Below are 22,224 nucleotides of genomic sequence, written 5' to 3'. Positions count from 1 at the left end.
CTTTGAGATTGAAATAATAATAAAACTTTGGACAAATAATAAAAACTTAAAACAGTTACCTCATCCGAATATCGTACAAAAGTAGTGCCTCTTGTACCTCTTTGATTGAAACAGTAATTACATCAATGTCACAGTATCGCTTTTCTAAAAAGTAAATGAATGAATAAATATATAACTCCAAGCGAAGGTTCAAATCAGTTAAAACTTATGAAGTTTCAAGGATATGAATTTCCCCTAAGACAAATTTACGTCTCATTTGTAGTGAAGAAATAATAATTTGGACGTGGCACCTAACAAGAGCGGTGAAAGGGGAATTTCCCCTCTAAGATTGGCTAGAAGAACCCCTTGGCATTCTGAACCAAAAGCGTACTTTTTAGCACTAAAGGTAAGACCCATTTCCCCTGGAAAAAATCTTCGGATCTCCACGTTCAAGAATTATAATTGTACGACTATCGATCGTGCATACGGATCAGTCCATAACTCTGTGTCAATGTCAAAGCTTACTTCGACCAAAACTGCCTTTAGTAAAATGGGTAAAACAGAAAAGACAAAAGCTCTTTTATAAATGTTCTTTTGATTCGAATAATTTTGAATATTTGTTATGTGGTACATCAATCCTGATGCAATTGATGGCAAAGGATACGAACATTCCTTTGAATGTTCTTTGGCATTTTTTTAAGTTCTGACATCTGAATATTTATGTCTCTTAACGTTTGAATAGGCTGATGTTTTTATCCAATTGGCTTGGTAATATGTATTTGTGGGTTTTTGTCTGCGTTAGATTTGTATCTGTCATTCACCTGAATCCAAATGCAGTTTTTAGCGTTGAATCCGATACCTACATATATACTACACATCGTGAGGTTCTGTTGCTTCTATTTATTTATGTAATTTTATTCATTATTTTTATTAATATTCTTTTTATTTCTATTTATTTAATAATTTATTTAATTTATTTTATCTATTTATTCATTTTCCTTTTCTATTTATTTAATGGCTTCTTTTTCTTCTAATCCATCAACATTACCCAAGATTCAGGTAGATGACTTTCAGTGCATCCCCATGACATTCAAAAATCCAAAAAATTATCCAAATATTTCTTATTTTCGAGCAGTTGAAATTTCTTGAGCAGTTGAACAACGTCACTCAACGTGCTTGGGTTTATATTTGCTTGAAATTTTATCTTTGATTGAGAATGCAAAGTTTTAAGACACCTTTTATCAGATTAACAAAAAAAAAACAGTTTTTTTTAAATGAAAGTAAGGAGCGACATTAAAACTTAAAACGAACAGAAATTACTCCGTATATGAAAGGCGCTTTTCCTCCTCAACGCACTGCTCTTTACGCTAAAGTTTGACTCTTTCTCTTAACTCTACTTTTTAAAGCAGTAAATTTTCTCAGGCTCGTAACTTTTGATGGGTAAGACTAAACTTGATTAAACTTGATTAATTGACAGTCAGCAGATATAAAATTTTTGATATTTCGAACACATATACAGTGTTCATCATCAGCAGTAAAACTAAAAGACACCAATAAAAACAAACCAAATTTATACCTTAATAAACTAATTACATATAGTTTATTGCTCTTATTTTTTTCAATGCAACAATGGAAGCAAATCCCTTTGACCTTTTCGGTTCCGGCTCATTAGATTTATCTGATATATCACGTGGACAGAGGTCACAGCCCTTAGGTGAGGTAATATTTACTTGATTTGGCCTGAGCAAATTATCATAAATTGAATTCTATCCAAATTCACCTGTATCTCTGTTTATGGAATTATTCTTGAATAAATTTTTTTAATTTCGATTGTTTCCCTGAAAATTTGCTTTAAACCTTGGTCCCTAGAAATCAAAGAAACATTTTCAAACAAAATAAAATGATTTGGATAATTATAAATATATTTCGAATGGGCCAACGTGAAATCTTCAGGTTTGGTATTTTGCTTTAAAGACGATGAAATAGAATTATGATGTTGTAGCAATCTCATTCTTAAATTCTGGTTAGTACGTCCCACATAACAGCTTCCACAAGTACATGGGATTTTATAAACCCCACTTTGTCGCTCTACGCAAGTTCGATCCTTTCCAGAAGTTAAAAAACTAGCCAAAGTATTACTACCTCTTAAAGCTACCTTTAAGCCATTATTTTGTTAAATTCTTTTAAGTTTTTCACTCAACTCTGGAACATATGGTAGGGAACAAAAACATCTTTCTTTTCTGTTGTTTCCAGAATATCGTCAGAAAATTCTAGAAAATTTTTTCTTCTTTTCGAAAAGTCATTAACCAACCCGGATAATGGTTACTTATTAAAATCTCTTTTAACAACAATAATTCCTCTTCAATGAATTTTGGACAGCAAATTCAAAAAATGCGGTCAATTAAGGATATGATTTAACCAATTTTTACTTGGCGAGCATGACCAGAGAAAAACGACAAAAATCTGTTATTGTAAGTAGGTTTTCTGTAAATCTTAAAATCCAGACTATTTTAATTTTTTAAAAGAAGAAGATCCAGAAAAGGAACTTTCTTATCCTCTTCTAATTCTATTGTAAATTTTAAATCACCTCTCCAAAAATTAAGATGTTCTAAAAAACCTTTTAATTCCTCCTCCCCATAATTCCATACTGAAATTATGTCATCCATATATCTCCCCCAAAATTTGTGTTTAAAAAAAATATGAATCTAACGCTATTGTTTCAATACTTTCTACAAAACAATTTGCTAATAAAGGACTTAAAGGGGCCCCATGGGTAAACCATTTACTTGTTCGAAAAAGAACCCTCTGAATTGAAAAAAAAATAAGAGAACGTGTTGCACAACCTAACTAAATTTATAATTACACCGACTTCAAAAACCGTTTCAGAACTTATTAAGTCCAAATTTCTTAATATCTTTCTTTCAAGAAGAATATCCACGGCTTTTACATCAATATTCGTATACATTGGCAATATGTCGAAACTTCAAATTATAGAATTTGAAGAAATCTCCACTTCTTTTAGTTTTTTTTTTTACAAGTTCTGACAAATTCTTAATGTAAGAAATTTGTGCAGACATGAGTGGTTTACATAATGACGCTAACCACTTACTCAGAGCACTTGTTGGTGACTTTGTACTTGCAACAATTGGTCGTAATGGCAGATTTGGCTTATTTATCTTTGGAATCTTTGTATCATGTCTACACAAATTTTTTAATATCTAAAATTTTATATCTGTTCACTGTCAATTAAAAGCTTTCATTCCTATTTTGAACTGTTTTAATTTAGTCATGGAAAGGCAGTGTGGTCTTCGAAGTTATCTTTTTTCATTGTATTGCTAAATTCAGCATAAAGATGAACTAGAGAGATTAAAAGTCTTAGAGACAAAATCATGCTTATTAAAAAGCTCATTTTATAACAAATTTAAAGATTTAACAACGCACTAATAGTTACCCCAAAAACAGTTTTAAAAAGTCATGGCTACACAAATGAAAATTACTATGAAAACTCTCCCCTAAATACTTCTGAGCAAAAACAGTGTACATACCTACACACAAGAATGGATTACAGATTGGAGAAGCCCTACCTGCCACTGAGATCAGTCTGGAAAACCTTTCCTATTTGAAAGTACTAAAATACAGGCCTAATAATTCAAGATTTGCGTCATATAAACAGCTTTCTAGTCCAATTCTGAGCGCACACAAATACGATTTTTCGCATCCAGTTAATAAGGTAGAAACAATAAGAAATAATATAAGAAACATTATAATAGAATATAAGAAATAATAATAGAAACATTAATCAATAAGGTAGGAACCCCCTATTTGAAGCTGTGTGCGATTTCTATTTTTCTTCGACTGTAAGTTTTGAAAAAAAATTCAATGATTTAAACTGGATCCTAAGCAATTTTTTTTTTCTTTCAAATTTTAAGCACATTCTATTAATTCTTTGAAACGTCATGAATCCGGATTTGGGAAAATTCGAGCCGAAAGAAATTTCTCTGACCGTGCCTACTCCAAGAATTTCGAAATTTCTTGTCTGCTTTTCTTTGATTGTAGGTAATGAAAATAAAATTCAAATGGTTTGGACATCATTTAAAATTTCTTTTCTCTAAATTTACGAAACCATATTAAAATTCCTTAGACCGTTATGAGTTGATATCAAACAGTTCGTGGTAACGAACTGTAGTAAGGAGCGATCCGGCTCAATAGTAACCAAAACTCTAAAAATTTGAATTTTGATATCAATAGCTACATCAAAAGAATCGCATTTTAATGCTGATTTTAAATATATAAGTTTCATTAAGTTTAGTCTTAGCCATCAAAAGTTACGAGCCTGAGAAAATTTGCCTTATTTAGGAAAATAGGGGGAAACACCCCCTAAAAGTCGTAGGATCTTAACGAAAATGACACCATCAGATTCAGCGTATCAGAGAACCCTACTGTAGAAGTTTCAAGCTCCTATCTACAAAAATGTAGAATTTTGCATTTTTTGCCAGAAGACAAATCACGGGTGCGTGTTTATTTGTTTTTTTTTGTTTTTTTTTTCCAGGGGTCATCGTATCGACCAAGTGGTCCTAGAATGTCGCAAGAGGGCTCATTCTAACGGAAATGAAAAGTTCTAGTGCCCTTTTTAAGTGACCAAAAAAATTGGAGGGCATCTAGGCCCCCTCCCACGCTCATTTTTTTCCCAAAGTCAACGGATCAAAATTTTGAGATAGCCATTTTGTTTAGCATAGTCGAAAATCATAATAACTATGTTTTTGGGGATGACTTACTCCCCCACAGTCCCTGGGGGAGGGGTTGCAAGTTACAAACTTCAACCAGTGTTTACATATAATAATGGTTATTGGGAAGTGTACAGACGTTTTCAGGGGGATTTTTTTGGTTTTGGGGGTAGGGTTGAGGGAGGGGGCTATGTGGGAGGATCTTTCCTTTGAGAAATATGCCATGGGGGAAAAAATTCAATGAAAAGGTCGCAGGACGAATCTGGTCACGTTAGAAAAAAACGTCAAATTAAGAGCTTAATATACAATGCTGGGTTTTCGGAGCCTCTCTATTATGGAGTATAATTTGAAAATAACACAACTATACGAGCGATAAAACATATATACCACAGCCATAACTCAACTAACGAAAGAACTGCTAAGAGATAACACAACTATAAAGCGAAAACAGATGAAAACTAACGGGAAAATAAACGAACTAAGAGGTGGAAGGGGCCCAGAGAAAAAATATAATCCTTTTTCAATTTTGAGCCTAACTTCCGCAAAGGAGTAATAATGTCAGAAGCCCCAAAATACCGAATTATTTTCTTTTCAAACAGTTCGTGGTAAGGAACTGTAGTAAGGGGCGACCCGGCTCAATAGTAAACGAAACTCTAAAAAACGGAATTTTGATGCTAAAAGATACATCAAAAGAATCGAATTTTTACGCTGATTCTAAATATATAAGTTTCAATTAATTTAGTCTTTGTCATCAAAAGTTACGAGCCTGAGAAAATTTGCCCTATTTTGGAAAAAAGGGGGAAACATCCCCTAAAAGTCATAGAATCTTAACGAAAATCACACTATCGCATTCGGTATATCAGAGAACTCTATAGCAAAAATTTCAAGCTCCTATCTAAAAAATGTGGAATTTTGTATTTTTTGCCAGAAGACAAATCACATGTGCGTGTTTATTTGTTTGTTTTTTTTTTTTTTTTTTTTTTTTCCCAGGGGTCATCTTATCGACCAAGTGGTCCTAGAATGTCGCGAGAGGGCTCATTCTAACGGAAATGAAAAGTTCTAGTGCCCTTTTTAAGTGACTAAAAAATTGGAGGGCAAATAGGCCCCCTCCCATGCTCATTTTTTTTCAAAAGTCAACAGATTAAAATTTTAAGATAGCAATTTTGTTCAGCATAGTCGAAAACCATAATAACTATGTCTTTGGGAATGACTTACTCCCCCACAACCCCTGAGGGAGGGGCTGCAAGTTACAAACTTTGACCAGTGTTTACATATAGTAATGGTTATTGGGAAGTGTACAGACGTTTTCATGGGGATTTTTTGGTTTGGGGGGTGGGGTTGATGGGAGAGGGCTTTGTGGGAGGATCTTTCCTTTGAGGAATATGTCATGGGGGAAGAAAAATTCAATGAAAAGGGCGCAGGATTTTCTAGCATTACTATAAAAAAAAAACAATGAAAAAAAACATGAAAACGTTTTTTCAAATGAAAGTAAGGAATAGCATTGAAATTTAAAACGAACAGAGATTATTACGCATATGAGGGGTTCTAAAAATACTTTAGCATAAAGAGCGAGGTATTTAGGAGGAGATAAATACCTCGCTCTTTATGCTAAAATATTTTTAGTGATTTCAACTATTTATTCTACGGGCTTTTTGATTCAGGGGTCATTCTTAAAGAATTGGGACAAAACTTACGATTTAGTGTAAAGAGCGAGGTATTAACGAGGGTATAAGCCCCCTCGTACACATAATAAAAATATAAGAATATAAAAGTTTGTTACGTAAGTTAATTCTTTAAGTTACGTATATTTTTTACTAATAAAAACGTTCGTTGAATATTAAAAGTTCTAGTAGCCTTTTTAAGTAACTGAAAAATTGGAGGGCAGCTAGGCCTCCTTCCCCACCCCTTATTTCTCTAAATCGTCTGATCACAACTAAGAGAAAGCCATTTAGCCAAAAAGAAAATTAATATACTAATTTCATTTCAATAATTTATGTGCGGAGAGCCAAAATCAAACATGCATTAATTCAAAAACGTTCAGAAATTAAATAAAAAAAACTAGTTGTTTTAACTGAAAGTAAGGAGCGACATTAAAACTTAAAACGAACAGAAATTACTCCGTATATGAAATGGGTTGTCCCCTCCGCAGTCCCACGCTCTTTACGCTAAAGTTGTAATTGTTTTAAAAAGTGGAATTGTGGCAAAGAGTCAAACTTTAGCGTAAAGAGCGAGGGACTGCGGAGGGGACAACCCATTTCATATACGGAGTAATTTCTGTTCGTTTTAAGTTTTAATGTCGCTCCTTACTTTCAGTTAAAAAAACTAGTTTTTGTTTATTTAATTTTGAAAAGATACGAGACTAAATGATTCTTGTGTGTCATTTGTGCTATAGATTTATTTGTGGAAGTTTCTGTAAAACATATAATGAAAGAAAGGTTGAGATGACTAGGGCACATTATATGGATGAAGGATGACAGATTGCCAAAATTGCCCTTTCGGCCAACCGGCTAGGGCTAAACGGAAAGCATATCGTACCCTTCTGGGGTGAAAAGACATCATAAAGAAAGATTTAAGAGAAATGGGAACTTCCTGGGGGGGGGGGTTAAAAAGGGAGGCTTTGAACAGAATGGGATGGAGGAGCATGCGTATCTGTGTTGGCCTCGGGTGGCTTGGTACTGCGGTGAGCTATTAGCAGTAGTAGTAGTAGCGTAGTTTGTCCTGCTTCATCAAAGACAACTGCCCTGTGGAGGAGGAAGGGATGGTGATAGATACTTTCAAAAGATCTTTGTGGGTGATAATTCACCATGGATTCACATATATACCGTTTTCTGATGAAATTCCCTCAATTTTCCAATTTACCATCCAAGCTCATGAATCGTAAATTATCACATAAATCGGACTTTTAACTCACAGTTAAATTAAAACTAAGCTAAACAAAATGAATATTGAAATACTGAATTTGACCATAAGAAAACACGCAGATCAAAACAGTTCGTGGTAACGAACTGTAGTAAGGAGCGACCCGGCTCAATAGTAAACGAAACTCTAAAAAACGGAATTTTGATGCTAAAAGATACATAAAAAAAATCGAATTTTCATGCTGATTCTAAATATGTAAGTTTCGTCAAATTTAGTCTTTGTAATCAAAAGTTACGAGCCTGAAAAAATTTGCCTTATTTTGGAAAATAGGGGGAAACACCCCCTAAAAGCCATAGAATCTTAACGAAAATCGCACCATCGCATTAAGCGTATCAGAAAACACTATAGCAAAAATTTCAAGCTCCTATCTACAAAAATGTGGATTTTCGTGTTTTTTGCCAGAAGACAAATCACGGGTGCGTGTTTATTTTTATTTATTTTTTCACATGGGTGCGTGCTTATTTTTATTTATTTTTTCTTTTCCCCAGGGGTCATCGTATCGACTAAGTGGTCCTGGAATGTCGCAAAAGGGCTCATTCTAACGGAAATGAAAACTTCTAGTGCCATTTTAAGGGACCAAAAAAATTGGAGGGCACCTAGGCCCCCTCCCACGCTCATTTTTTCCCAAAATCAACGGATCAAAATTTTGAGATAGCCATTTTGTTCTGCGTAGTCGAGAAACATAATAACTATGTCTTTGGGAATAACTTACTCCCCACAATCCTTGGGGGAGGGGCTGCAAGTTACAAACTTTGACCAGTGTTTACATATAGTAATGGTTATTGGGAAGTGTACAGACTTTTCAGGTTTATTTGGTTTGGGAGGGATGGGGTTGAGGGGAGGTGGCTATGTGGGAGGATCTTTCCTTGGAGGAATATGTCGAGGGGGAAGAAGAATTCAATGAAAAGGGCCCAGGATTTTCTAGCATTACTATAAAAACAAAATTAAAAAATAAACATGAAAACGTTTTTTCAATTGAAAGTAAGGAGTAGCATTGAAACTTAAAACGAACAGAGATTAATAACGCATGTGAGGGGCACTAAAAATATTTTAACATGAAGAGCGAGGTATTTAGGAGGAGATAAATACCTCGCTCTTTATGCTAGAGTATTTTTAGTAATTTCGACTATTTATTCTACGGCCTTTCTGATTCATGGGTCATTCTTAAAGAATTGGGACAAAATTTACGATTTCGCGTAAAGAGCGAGATATTAAAAAGGGTACAACCCCTCCCGTATATATAATAAAAATCTAAGAACATAAAAGTGTGTTACGTAAGTCAATTCTTCAGTTACATATATTGTTTACTAATAAAAACGTTCGTTAAAAATTAAAAGTTCTAGTTGCCTTTTTAAGTAACCGAAAAATTGGAGGGCAACTAGGCTTCCTTTCCCACCCTTTATTTCTCAAAATCATCTGATCAAAACTAAGAGAAAGCCATTTAGCCAAAAAAAAGAATTAATATACAAATTTCATTTTAAGAATTTATGTGCGGATAGCCAAAATCAAACATGCATTAATTCAAAAACGTTCAGAAATTAAATAAAAAAAAAACTAGTTTTTCTTTCTGAAAGTAAGGAGCGACATTAAAACTTAAAACGAACAGAAATTACTCCGTATATGAAATGGGTTGTTCCCTCCGCAATCCCTCGCTCTTTACGCTAAAGTTTGACTCTTTGCCACAATTCTAAATTTTAAAACAATTAAAAGCTTTAGTGTAAAGAGGGATGGATTGCGGAGAGGACAACCCATTTCATATACGGAGTAATTTCTGTTCGTTTTAAGTTTTAATGTCGCTCCTTACTTTCAGTTTTAAAAAAATAGTTTTTTTTTATCTAATTGCACATAAGACATTTCCAACTCTTTTAACTTCAATAGAAAAAAACTTTAATTTTAGTTCGATTCTTCTTTTCTTTGATTGAAGGTTTTGGTTACGAACAGAGTCTTGAATTGGGTTTTGACCCTTTTTTTAAATTTAAAACAAATTTTTATTGTTTAACACGTTCAATAATCAGAGCTATGGAAAGATACATGTCTTAAACAATAAAGGTTAGTGTCCAGAAAGAGAAAGGGGCCGATTAAACACTTCAAAAGACCTTCTCAAGGCAATGGTTTAGACCAGGAATCGATTCTTAGGATATTCACTCACTCTATGCATTTTCTTTTGAAGAACTTCTACTGTTCTTCAAAACACTATCTACAACACTATTTACTGTTCGACTGTTTACGGTTCTACTGAAACACTATCTACAACACTATTTACTGTTCTACTGTTTACGGTTCTACTGAAACACTATCTACAACACTATTTACTGTTCTACTGTTTACGGTTCTACTGAAACACTATCTAAAACACTATTTACTGTTCTACTGTTTACGGTTCTACTGAAACACTATCTACAACACTATTTACTGTTCGACTGTTTACGGTTCTACTGAAACACTATCTACAACACTATTTACTGTTCTACTGTTTACGGTTCTACTGAAACACTATTTACAACACTATTTACTGTTCTACTGTTTACGGTTCTACTGAAACACTATCTACTGTTTTGAAATTTTTCTTATCTAAAATTGGATGAAAATGAGAGTCAATTAAGAGTGTCTATAATAATTATCTGGTTGACATAAACTCTTGAGGCTGATTTTTTTATTACTATAATTCGCAAATAACAAAACAATAATTCGAGTCTGATTGCTGGATTGTAGAGTTTTGCAAAAAATTAGTATATGTAGCAACCCAGGGTAACTTGTTTTTTTTTTTCTAATTCTTGCAGACACAGAGAGGCCAGGGTTTGACATTGATATTTTCATTCAAAATTTATTAATTTTATATTAGTCGTTATTGTGAGCGTGTGTTTAAAAATGACACGTCCAAGTATCAGTTAATAAAACTGAGGAAAAAATAATTTTACCAACTATAGTCTGCAAATCTATTTTTCTGATTCTTATTCCTTGAATATCTTCAGTCTGCAGTGGTAAGCCCTCGATTGCTCTTGAGTCCCATTTCGAAACTTCTTCCTTGAATTTATTTAAGGCTTCTCTTGTTAAAAGGCCAGTCAACTCATTAAGGTCATTCTTTTTTATGTACTGTGTGACTGCTGCCAGAGCCTGGAACAAAAATCAAATAGTTCTAGATGACAAAATGATATTCGCAATCAAACAATCAATGTATTTTTTATCTGTCCACTCTGTATGGAAGAGCTGGTCGTAAAAACTTTTAAGGGGGCTTATTCGACATGAAATTGAAAATGCTAGTGCTCTTCTTAACGGCGAAAAACAATTAGAGGGTAAAAAACCTCCTCTCCCTCTATAAATAATTCTAGATTGCGAATTCTTTATCATCTAGGCTACTGTGTGATTGCTGCCAGAGCTTGGAACAAAAGTTAAATAATTCTAGATTACGAAATGGAATTCCAGAAATAATTATAGAGTGCAAATTCTTTTTTAATGTACTGAGTGACTACTGCCAGAGCCTGGAACAAAAGTTGAATAATTCTAGATTACAAAATGGTATTCCAGAAATAATTTCGCAATGTAGAAATAATTCTAGATGGTGAATTCTTTTTTAATGTACTGTGCAACTATTGCCAGAGCCTCGAACAAAAGTTAAATAATTCTAGATTACGAAATGATATTTAAGAAATAATTTCGCAATCTAGAAATAATTCTACATTGCAAATTCTTTCTAAATGTACTGTGTGACTACTGCCAGAGCCTGGAACACAAGCTAAATAATTCTAGATTACGAAATGGTATTCCAGAAATAATTTCGCAATTTCGAAATAATTCTAGATTGCGAATTCTTTTTAAATGTACTGTGTGACTGCTGCCAGAGCCGGGAACAAAGGTTAAATAATTCTAGATTACGAAATGGTGAGTGAAACGACAGTATATTTTAACAGCAAGGTTTGTGTTACTGAATAGCCTAGTACAACCTGAAGCCATAGGTCCCAGGATCTTGAGAAAAACCCATAGCTTTTTTTATATTTTGCCTTTTTTAATGAATAAAATACTAATGAACATTATAATTTACTTCAGTAACAACTCGAACTTCACTCACCAAGTTTTATCAAGAAAACTTGGGACATTCAAAATATAATAAATACTATAATTTTGAATCCTTATTCAAGATTCATTGTTATTGGTCATGCAGGGCTGAATCTAAATCTAATCTTTTAGAAAAGGGTCTAAATTTGGCATTCTATGTACACTAACTTAGATAGCTCAGTATAATATAATCTACTTTATCTGAGGGGTGGGTGCGGAATTTCATTAGTGTAGAAGGGAAAAGGGTCTTAAACCTGACCTTCACTTTTTCATTTCAAGATATTAATAGCAATCGTGCTGTATTTCTTCTGAATTTTTAGTTATGTAAAATCATCTAAATCTGCTTATTGGTTTAGTTTATCGGTTTATTGCTTTAGCATAAAATTCAGGCATTTTTCTAAGAACTGCATCATTGACCTTTTCTAGCAAATAAACACGAGGCAGAAGATCCTCTTAAAAAATAAATTATTGGTTTTATTTTGAAAGCCTAAATTCAACGCTTAGTTTCTTAATGAGGTCATAGTCCAAAACAGGTTAAGTATAGCCAAACACGGGATGCATTAAAGATGCAAAAATATGCAGAACATATGAATTTTGGGAAATTAAGCGCAAACATCAACTTCTGCATCCCAAAAAACAGTTAGTCTGCTTGGTTGTGCTACGAATGAGTCAGTTCTATGGAAGACTAGACAGAGTTTGATGTCAAGGACATTAGCACAAGAAGTAAGGAGGTGAATGAGGTTACAAAAAGACAACCAACTATAAAGCTTTTTCGCATGCTGATCAATGTTCTGCGTTTCGCAGGTGCCTATACCCTGTTTCATTTCTTTTGGGCAGGAGTGCAAAGCGTGATTGGGGGCAGATCATCCACCACTGCCTTTATCTTCTCCCAGGATTTTTACAGGTACATATTTAGAGCTGGATCAGCTATGGCAATGACCCCTGTTCCAAACCAAATAACCAGCAATAAGAGAGCCCGACCGCACGTCGTGATGATTTCAAGTCTAGCGTGCTAACCACTCGGCTAGGCCGGCTTGAAAGACAAGCTGCCATTAAAAGACATAATTAACAATTAGAAATAGTTATAATTAAAAATTATAGAATTAGAATAGAATCAGAGATTGTAGATCATAGAATTAGAATCGAATAATTTAATAGAATTAAATATTAATTCAATAGAATTAAATAGAATTAAAAATAATTAGAAACAATATTATTTAGAAAAAATTTCGTGTGGATTGAGGCAACATAATTAGACATATAGTTTTACTTGTCCATTATACTGTCCTTAGTATTTGTCTAAAAAATTCCTAATATAAAAATAGTCAAATCATCAACAAATATTCCGTATATATGGAAGGTTGTAAGCTATTAGGTTAACAATTACAAGGAGAAGGAGGACGAAAAGAGTGCCTTGGGGAATTCTAAGGAAATAGGCAAATGATCAGAGAAAATATTTATGGATTAATATATGGTAATATAAATATAAAAGTAATATAAAGTAATAGGATGAAACGAAACTTTCCTTTGAATCAAGAATAGGAAGACAAGCAAATGAAATGGGCCAATAGATATAGTAAATAAATTATGCTTCGTGGTAATTCTGGGTTGTGTTTGCAAGTCAACCCTGCTTAGCTGTACTTCCATTCAACTAAATTCCATGCATATTAACACTGTGCAACTTAATCCTCATCGAATTTAACCACACATAACTCAATCCTCATTTAGCTCGACCCCTGTGCACCACAAACCCCATTTAATTCAACCCCTGTTTTACTTAACACTTATTCACATTGACCTAGGAATAATGTTGAACTAACCCTTATTAGAAGTTAAAAATATACTTCTCGCTGTTTTCAATTTATACTGCAATGCCCTAAACCTAATGGTTTAGGGTATTGCCTAATATTTTTTGTGGGACATTGTGGGACCTAACGTTTAAATAATTTTACAGGGTTAAGATTTTGATTGAAATTAAGGTTTTTGTGGTAAAAATTTTTGCAATCCGACAACTTGGAATTTAGCTTATGCTTTTAGTTTAATTTAGCTTATGTTGCATTTGCCAGATTGGTCAGCCCATTCTTTATATACCCCTCCAAACTCAAAACCATAGCTGCACCCATGATAACAATCACTACTGTTTAAATTTGTCCTGGCTCCCCTAATTCCTGAATGAAGGAATGAAAACCTAGCCTACATAATTTTTTTGTATTATTGGTATTATGAATCAACTGACGATGGAGATATGTACAAAAAAAAGACATAACCAAAACAGCCAATAAAGTTTTTTTTCTTTTTAACATGTGTTTAAGATTCGTTTGGCATGGGTTGTGGTTTACTCCGTACTAGATTGCAGCTATTGCTACTGTCATGAAAGCCAAGTCTGTTCAGGCCCTGGGCACGAAAATTTTTAAAATAGTATTACAGTGAAGTTTCAGGAAAGAAAATACTTACATAAGAATTAACCAATAAATAAAGATGAGTTAATATGGTTCAACTTTTATTGCTTCTGAAAAAATGGACTGAGTTTTATTTTCAAGTTACATTGTTGATTTAAGGAGGGTTCAGTTCAACAAAGTTAATTTGACTGGGAGTTGGTTCAGAAAAGTTTCAGCTAAACAAGGGTTGAATTAAATGAGGGCTGTGTTCAACGAAGAAGGCTAAGCTGCATGGTCGTTATGTTAAATAGGGGCCAAGTTGAACAAATACTGAGCCAGATGAGTTGAGTAGAACAAAGTTGAGTTAAACAAGGGCTCAGTTTCATAAAAACCCTTGAACCTGTCTGAAAAACAATAGAAGCAAGAGACAGAGGTATTTTACCCATCTTATCTGTTCAGTATATATAGCAACTTTGTGGGCTTAGTTAGGGAAAAAAGGGTTACCATTCATCCCTTTTATTATTTAAAAAAAAAAGTGTCAACCTCTGATGGAAGATGATACACCCTCTACATAGCATGGGAGAAATATGTAGCTGCGTCACAGCAGCTCGTTTTGTTCAGTTTGTGTTTTTTTTTTAATAATATAATAATTTGTAAAAAATAAAGCTTCATGGGTGGATTGCAGAAAAATTAAAAGCTTTTCAAGCAGAGTAAATGTTCCTCTTAAAAGGCGGATGTAGATCATACAGTGCTTCAGTTAAACATGTCATTTCACTTCTACATTCAAAGATTTATTTCATAAAGGAATCCATTGCCTTCAAATGCTTAGACATTAAGAAAAAAATTTACGAAATCAGTCAATTTCAATATCCCGGATAAAATAAGAAAGTTTCCAAGCAAAGCTAGAGCAAAGGCAGATATTAATTTATAACAAGCATAGGCCTTACAGACTTATTTTCCCAAAACTTTCCAATTCTAAAAAATAGAGAAAGTATGTACAGGATTAAGTATATTGGTAGACTAGAGCATTCAAGCTAAACCCAGTCTAGTCACTACCTTTGAGCCTTGCACCACACAAGCATCAGGAAGAGATGGAGGTTGAAGCTTGAAAACAGCTTCCTTGGCCTATAACTGTAGCACATATATATCCCCGAAGATTCCTGTAGTGTTAACCAAAAATCACTTTAACAAATTTAGCAACCATTTATGTATCCTGTATTACTAAAATGTATTTCTATTACCAGTTACATTCCAAATGCAAGTGAAAAGCGACACACTACTAAACTGAATATTTCTGATACCTTGACACAAACTTCTAATCATTAATATAAAAAACTCAAAATGCAAGTCCTAATATTCTGATCCTGTCCATATTCTCTGTAAGCAAACCAAAACAGGAGGTGGCAGGGATTTCACAAATCACATTTCCTTACTTCTAGTAAACACATTAATTCAGTTAATATAGGCATAAATGCGAAACAGTCACTTGCATGACTAGGGTGGAGCTTATTTTAAAAAATTTGGAAATATTATTTTCTTACCCCCCTAAGTTGTTCCATATCACATGAAAACATTGTAGAAAAAGTTTGAGCCATTTATAATAATGTTTAGGGGTAGCTCAAGTACCTCAAAGATTAAGAAAAAAGAAAAAAAGAAGGATTTCGATTAAAAATTTTAAAAATTAAAAATTTTGGAAATATTATTTTCTTACCCCCCTAAGTTGTTCCATATCACATGAAAACATTGTAGAAAAAGTTTGAGCCATTTATAAGAATGTTTAGGGGTAGCTCAAGTACCTCAAAGATTAAGAAAAAAGAAAAAAAAGAAGGATTTCGATCAACTTGTATTTTGCTTTAAAAAAATATAAACAAAATTGTTTAGTTCCTATTTATGGTTGACCTGACAGGGTCTGCTTCCTGCTGTCGGGATAAACCCTGCGGTGTTCATTGACAACTTGCAGCAGAAATTGCAGCTGCGACTCATCTTGGGTTATAAAACCGCTGTACTCTTGAATGAGTGCCACTCCTCGCTCAGCGTGGTCATTGACGACTTTGAGTGACCTCACAGTTTCTGACGCTAGCTTGTAGTCGTGTCTATCTTCCCACAAGTCTGGATCAACTGTGAGAAATCCATCCGGAAGATCCATCATTTGAAAAAGTTTTGCTGACTTTGCTGTAACAAAATGTTCCAGGTTTTTATTCTTGGCTGAATCAAGATCAATGGTGATACGCTTGGTATGTTCCTGTTCCTGGTCGTCTTCACTCTGCATGGCACTCACCATCAGTCTCTTCGTCGACGAACTGACGCGACTGTCGAAGAGAGCCAAGCCAACGAGTTCGGGTGACAAATACCACAAGTTACCGGAAAACTTGTTTGATGTGGCCTTTGAGATTGCCAAATGGATGGACGAGTACTCGAGCAGCGACTTCAGCAGCAGTAGGTCACTGTACGGAGCACCTGAGGCTAAAGGTGCAGAGATCCAGGCTTTCAGGTACACGTACTGCAAACACACACACGTCATGCAAACCTCTTTCTTCTGTGAGAGTCAGTCTAAACTAAGCCTTGAACATCCAGATCTTTAAACTGTATATCACTTTGCTCATCCATCTGGCATGGTGCATCGCTCCGGGTGACATGAATCGTACTCCTCTCGCAGGAGTAGCACCAAGAAAGATGAGCACAAGTTCCAGGAATTCCTTGTAATCATCCCTCGGCTGGCTCTGTTCAAGGTGCTTGTTAGCAAAATCGATGGTACTTTGTTTGATGTCATCCACTAGACGCGCCACATCATCAGCTGCAATTCCTGTTTCATATTTATCTGTATCTATGAATCTCCAATAGTCCTGGAAGCGTTTGAAGAGTGGAACCTTAGGAGAAGATGTCGATCCCATGCACACTCGAAACGCAGCACCAATGACGAGCTCCATAATATGATGTCTACAAGCCAGTGACAAGAGTTCCTTACCTAGCTTCTGCTCCAACAGAACACAAGCACCAGAGATCCTGCCAGTGTTTGAGCTTGTAGTATCGAAACACATGGCTCGGATGTTGCCGGGTATGCCCCAGTCTTCAATAGCTCCAAAGACAGCAGAAGCCTGAGCCTCGCCTGTTCTGGATGGAAGCTTGGCTACTGTGAGTAGCTGTAAAACTTCTTTTCCGGAAACCAAAACAGGTAGACGATCAACCTTCTCTTTCCAATGAGGTCGGGGATCAGTTTGCCGTCCCAGTGGACAACGAGGAGAACATCACTCTGAAACTTGGCTCTTATGCTTGCAGAACTGTGAATTCGATGTTTTGCTCTGAGTCGGCGAACTGAATCTCTATTTAGAGCTAGTTGGTCAATAGTCATTCCTAATCTTTTGGCAGTTTCTGCTATGACAAAAACAGCCTTGCGGTCTGATACTTTAGTACGATCAAGAGCTGCTGCTAGTTCAGGTGTAACTACAGCTTTTCGGCCCCTCTTTCTTTTTTGAGTTCTGCTTCCTCCAACAGCCCCCTCACTGTCAACGTCTTCTGCTGCGCTGATCTCTGAGCCAGATGTGGTAAGTTCGGCTGTGGAAGCCTCTATCTGTTGTATGTTCTCTGTTTGCTGTCGTCTTTTAAGTGTTTGCTGCTCTCTCTCAGACACCCTTTTCTCCTTGCAAGCTAGTGTTTCATCTACGCCAACCATTGACCCCCGTCTCCCTTTTTCTCGCTGGGCTAACAATAAATCTTTGTCTTCTTGTATTGACATCGTGTTCAGGGCATCGGCGTGAGCGATGTCAAAAAGATCCTCGAGCCTAGATACGAAGGCCGCCTCTCTCGCCTGTTGAGTTGATGACTTTCGTGCTTTGTTCTTCTTGAGAAGACGCCATTCTTCAAATGCCTGCTCAAGCTTGGTTTGACAGTTTTGATGATCTCTCATTGGAATTCGAGCTTTCCGCCAAAACTTTGCTAGTTCGGTTACAGCAGCAGCCGACGAGTGCCTAATGGTCTCATTCAGTTCAAGGTGGAGATGAAGGAAGAACCCAAGAGCCATTCGCAATGAAGGCAGCTTGCTACCTCTTAATTCAGACACAGAGCTACCAATGAGATATAACTCCGTTCGAGATCTAGTTGTATTTGCTAACATTTTCAGTCTCAATTGGGTCTGAAATAAAAAGAAAACAGAATTTATAATCATGAACTTAGGTAGGGTGAATTTTTTTTAGAAAAAAGAGCAAAAATTGTTCAACTCATTGCTTCTCCAACAAAAGAATAGGCTCAGTTACATTCAAATTCGTCAATCTACGCTCAGTAGTCATTAACGTTATAGAAATCTACTGTCTTGAGACAAGTTAATACACAATTAGCTTATTATTGTAAAAAAAACAACACTGATAACAAAACAGAACTGATACAATATCGCCTCGAGCAAAAAACTACACCAGACTGAGTCTTGGTGTCCGAGACTCTAGTAAGCGCAACCGGTCAAAAGCAAACAAGTCTGAACACGTTCATCTCTGAAGGATGGAAATTTTGCATTGCCGGCTAAATTATGTCTGGTTCTGCTGCAAGTTATCAATGAACACCGCAGAGCTTATCCCGATAGCAGGAAACAGACTCTATCCGGTCAACCATAAATAGGAACTAAACAATTTTGTTTATGTGTTTTTAAGCAAAATACAAGTTGCTCGAAATCCTTCTTTTTTACTTTTTCCTTCTTTTTTACTTTTTTTCTTAATCTTTGAGGTACTTGAGCTACCCCTAAACGTTATTATAAATGGCTCAAACTTTTTCTACAATGTTTTCAGGTGATATGGAACAACTTAGGGGGGTAAGAAAATAATATTTCCAAAATTTTTAAAATAAGCTCCACCCTATTGCATGACTGTACTTTTCATAAGTTAATATGCAGCTCAATTTAGGAAATCAGAAGGCACTTTTGAGTTCCTAATTTGATGCAAACAAAAGATTTTAGAAAGGTTTTCTAGCTATTACATAGTCTCTCCTCGAAAGTTGACCTTAAAAGTTTTCATGAAAGTAGGACCTAACTTAAAAAAAATCAATATCATGTTAGAATTTAGCTCATATCAAGGATACTATATTGCCAAAGCCTTCAGATAGAAAAATACTTAAATCACACCAAAAGAGGAAAAAAGCAATGATAATGGGACAAGTAAAACATGCATTTTCACAGAATCTTTAACCATAACAAGTGGTGACAAAACCAGGTTTTTTTTAGGGGAATATTGGGGATTGTGTATGATCTTTTTTCAATATTCGTTTATCAGCTATAAAGATTGAAACACAGTTAAAAACTAAACTGAAGCCCCTCATTGGATTTGTCCTCTACAAAGAAATAGGGAAGAGTGGAGTAGGGAACCAGCTTAGATCTGAGAAAAATACTCATTGGAACTTCAAACTTCAAAAAATAAAGATTACTTCATCGAAGTAAACAAAGTTTCTGCTGAAAATTTAATTGGGATACATTGCTGCTTTTTGAACAAGGCTGCATTCTGCTGCGTTGGAACACTTTGAACTTTGCCTAAAGTGGGTTTTATGACAGCATTGACAAACATAACACGGCAGCATTTTTAATAATAGTTGCTTCTAGTCCTAAGTGTCATAAGTATTAAAGAAAATAATAGCTGAAAAATTAATGATTTGCCCTCTATGAGTCTAATTAAATATTAAAGATAGAAAGCCCATTGTCTGAAAAGTAGCCATTTGCTGTAATATGACATTAAAAATTTTTGAGTTATCAGATCACACATCTTTTTTCCTATTGAACTGATTTGACCAGATCCTTTCAAGCATTGAAGGTACAGAAAGAGGAGAGCAAGTTACTTGAAAATATGACTCAGACCCAACTTAAGTTTTACACCTGTTATTTTTAAGTTTTACTGTCTAATAAAAAACTTTCAAATTTTTTGAGAATTCAGTGATCCAAAGATAGGTTGAGTGGACTTACGACCTGAAAACTAATTCTTATATCCTTAATTTTGATTTTGTCTAGATCCAATTTAGATAAGGTAAAATTCAAGATAACAGGCTTTTTGCTATATTGGAAAGCCATGTTACATACCTGTTAGTGGCAGGCTGCTATTTTACTGACACTATCTTATTATTATTGGCATTTCTTTCATCAATATTTAACAACTTGTGTTAGTTATCACTAGTTCTTTGTTGGGAGAGGGGGGGGGGGGGGTTAGTGGTGGCTGGTTCAATGAGAAAATCTATAGTGAGGCTGTTACATATTAGATGTCAGTATTATCTACATAAAAATTGTGAATTTCAAATTTCCAGTGTGTGTTGGCTACATATAGCATATATTTCTTGATTTTAATTTGATTTTCTGTCAAAATATCCCTATTCAAAGTCAAATCCATGGTTTTAGTGCTTCTAACTGGTATGTTACCTTAGTTCATTTTGCCCTGTGAACATGGTTTCTAATTCCTTTACCTGCTCATTCTCTGTTTTAAGGGTTAAGCAGTTTTATAGAAGAAATATCTATATGTGTCTTAACTTTAGAAGAAAACAGTCTTTCTGAATCATAGAAAAGTAGACAAACCAAAGTTTGTCTACTTTTCTATGATTCTCAATTTCAAAAACACAATTTCAGTGCCTTAAACAGGATCTTAAGCCACATTTGGAATTTGTTAACCTTGCACTATCTTCCCCTCTTTGAAAAAAAAAACTATAATAAAAGAATAGCAACATTCCATTCCCAAATCAACATTCTTTCCAAGCATTATGACCATTACTTTGACAATTGCATCCTACCCTTCCTCCTAAAAAGAGCTGGATATAGCCCTAGCCCAGCAACAGGTATCCTTTCTAGTTCAAGGAACCGAATAGACTTTTTATTACTGGAAAAAAAATAATAATGAATGAGCTGTAATTAGGGTTTCAAATATTATCCATAAAGAAAAATGTACTGTTCACTTTGTAGCTTCAACTTTCACTTTAAAGGTAAATTTCTCATTGCTTACTTACTTGGACTTGGGACTTCCCATGTTGGTTGGTGCATAAGGCAGCAATGATGCCTTTCCACAATGACTCTCCAACATCTTTGGCCTAAGATCACCAAGGATATCTCCTTGGACACTCTTAGAAGAAGAATCTCTAAGACACTCTCAATTCTTGAGAGTGCTGTGTCTTTTTCTAGGCATTGTCCAACTTTAGCCTTCTGTCATCCATGTCATCAAACTCCTGGAGGAGTTTAACACCAAAATTACAAAAAAATGGGCAGAAAATTGCTGCCCATTCTAACCAAGTGTCCCAAATATCACCACCAACTGCTTATGACTTTATCAATATTGAGTGGCTGTTTAGTCTTCTCTCTAATGAATAAGTTGGTAATTTCATCCATCCATTTGATTCCAAGAATCCATTAAGACTTATTTTCAAAATTTTAGATTCTTTTATCTATCTGTTTCATCAGCACCCAGTTTTCAGATCCATACATTAGTACTGACAGGAAATTACTATTGAAGAACCTCAATTTCAGCTTCAAAGAGAGAGTGGGACTCCTCCAAAGGTTTCCTAACTTATCAAAGGTGCTTCCTGCACACACAATACAGGTGGCAATTTCATGCTCAGGGCTCCATCAGTGCTCACATGACTCCCAATGTATCTAAACATCCCACCTCTTCAATTTCCTTTGTTTTAACTGTCAGCAGTATAGAGTTTATCTTATAGATAAATTCTATAAGATAGGCTACAAAACACAAGGCTTCCAAATGTCCCCAAATACTGTAATCCTTTGGAATCTAACCTGTGAACTACCCTGAGTTTCAGTATTTCTCAATTCTACACCCCTTCATCTCCTTTGGTCCATTCCTACATAGATGTTTGTTAAAAAGAAATCCACTTGACCCAACAAAAATTCAACTTGCATAGTCTCTTGGTTTTGCTTATTTCTCAAGTTTGCATATCCTTTTTATTTGTCTTACTCCAAAAAGAAGTAACAGGTGACAAAATACATTATGGCAAATTTATAGCAAACCACATAACTGGCTTTCATATAAAGTGAATATACCATTCAATGCCTTTTTTTATGTTCTTTATGAATATAATAATTGTTTCTACCTTAAATTGATATTTAAGTACTTTTTTAGCTCTTACAAATGACAAATTTTCAAAACTCTATGACAGTTCATATAACTAACTTACCAATAAGGCAAACATACCACTTGATACCTATTTTT

General features: G+C 34.9%; 1 protein-coding gene across 1 annotated transcript in view; it reads right to left on the bottom strand.

Moving 5' to 3' along the window:
• LOC136043957 (m-AAA protease-interacting protein 1, mitochondrial-like) overlaps positions 1-22,224 on the bottom strand; it is a 29,605-nt gene that overhangs the window by 6,412 nt on the left and 969 nt on the right. Inside the window, exons 2-3 of the mRNA XM_065729032.1 lie at positions 10,541-10,736; positions 60-144 (exon numbers count right to left, since the gene is read on the bottom strand). Coding sequence (XP_065585104.1) covers positions 60-144; positions 10,541-10,736 — 281 coding nt within the window. The remainder of the gene's footprint in view (positions 1-59; positions 145-10,540; positions 10,737-22,224) is intronic.

This window comes from Artemia franciscana, chromosome 2 (genome assembly GCF_032884065.1).
Source record: "Artemia franciscana chromosome 2, ASM3288406v1, whole genome shotgun sequence".
In the NCBI taxonomy this organism is placed as follows: domain Eukaryota; kingdom Metazoa; phylum Arthropoda; class Branchiopoda; order Anostraca; family Artemiidae; genus Artemia; species Artemia franciscana.
Note: the sequence above shows the minus strand (reverse complement) of the source record. Positions and strands in the feature narration are given on the sequence as shown.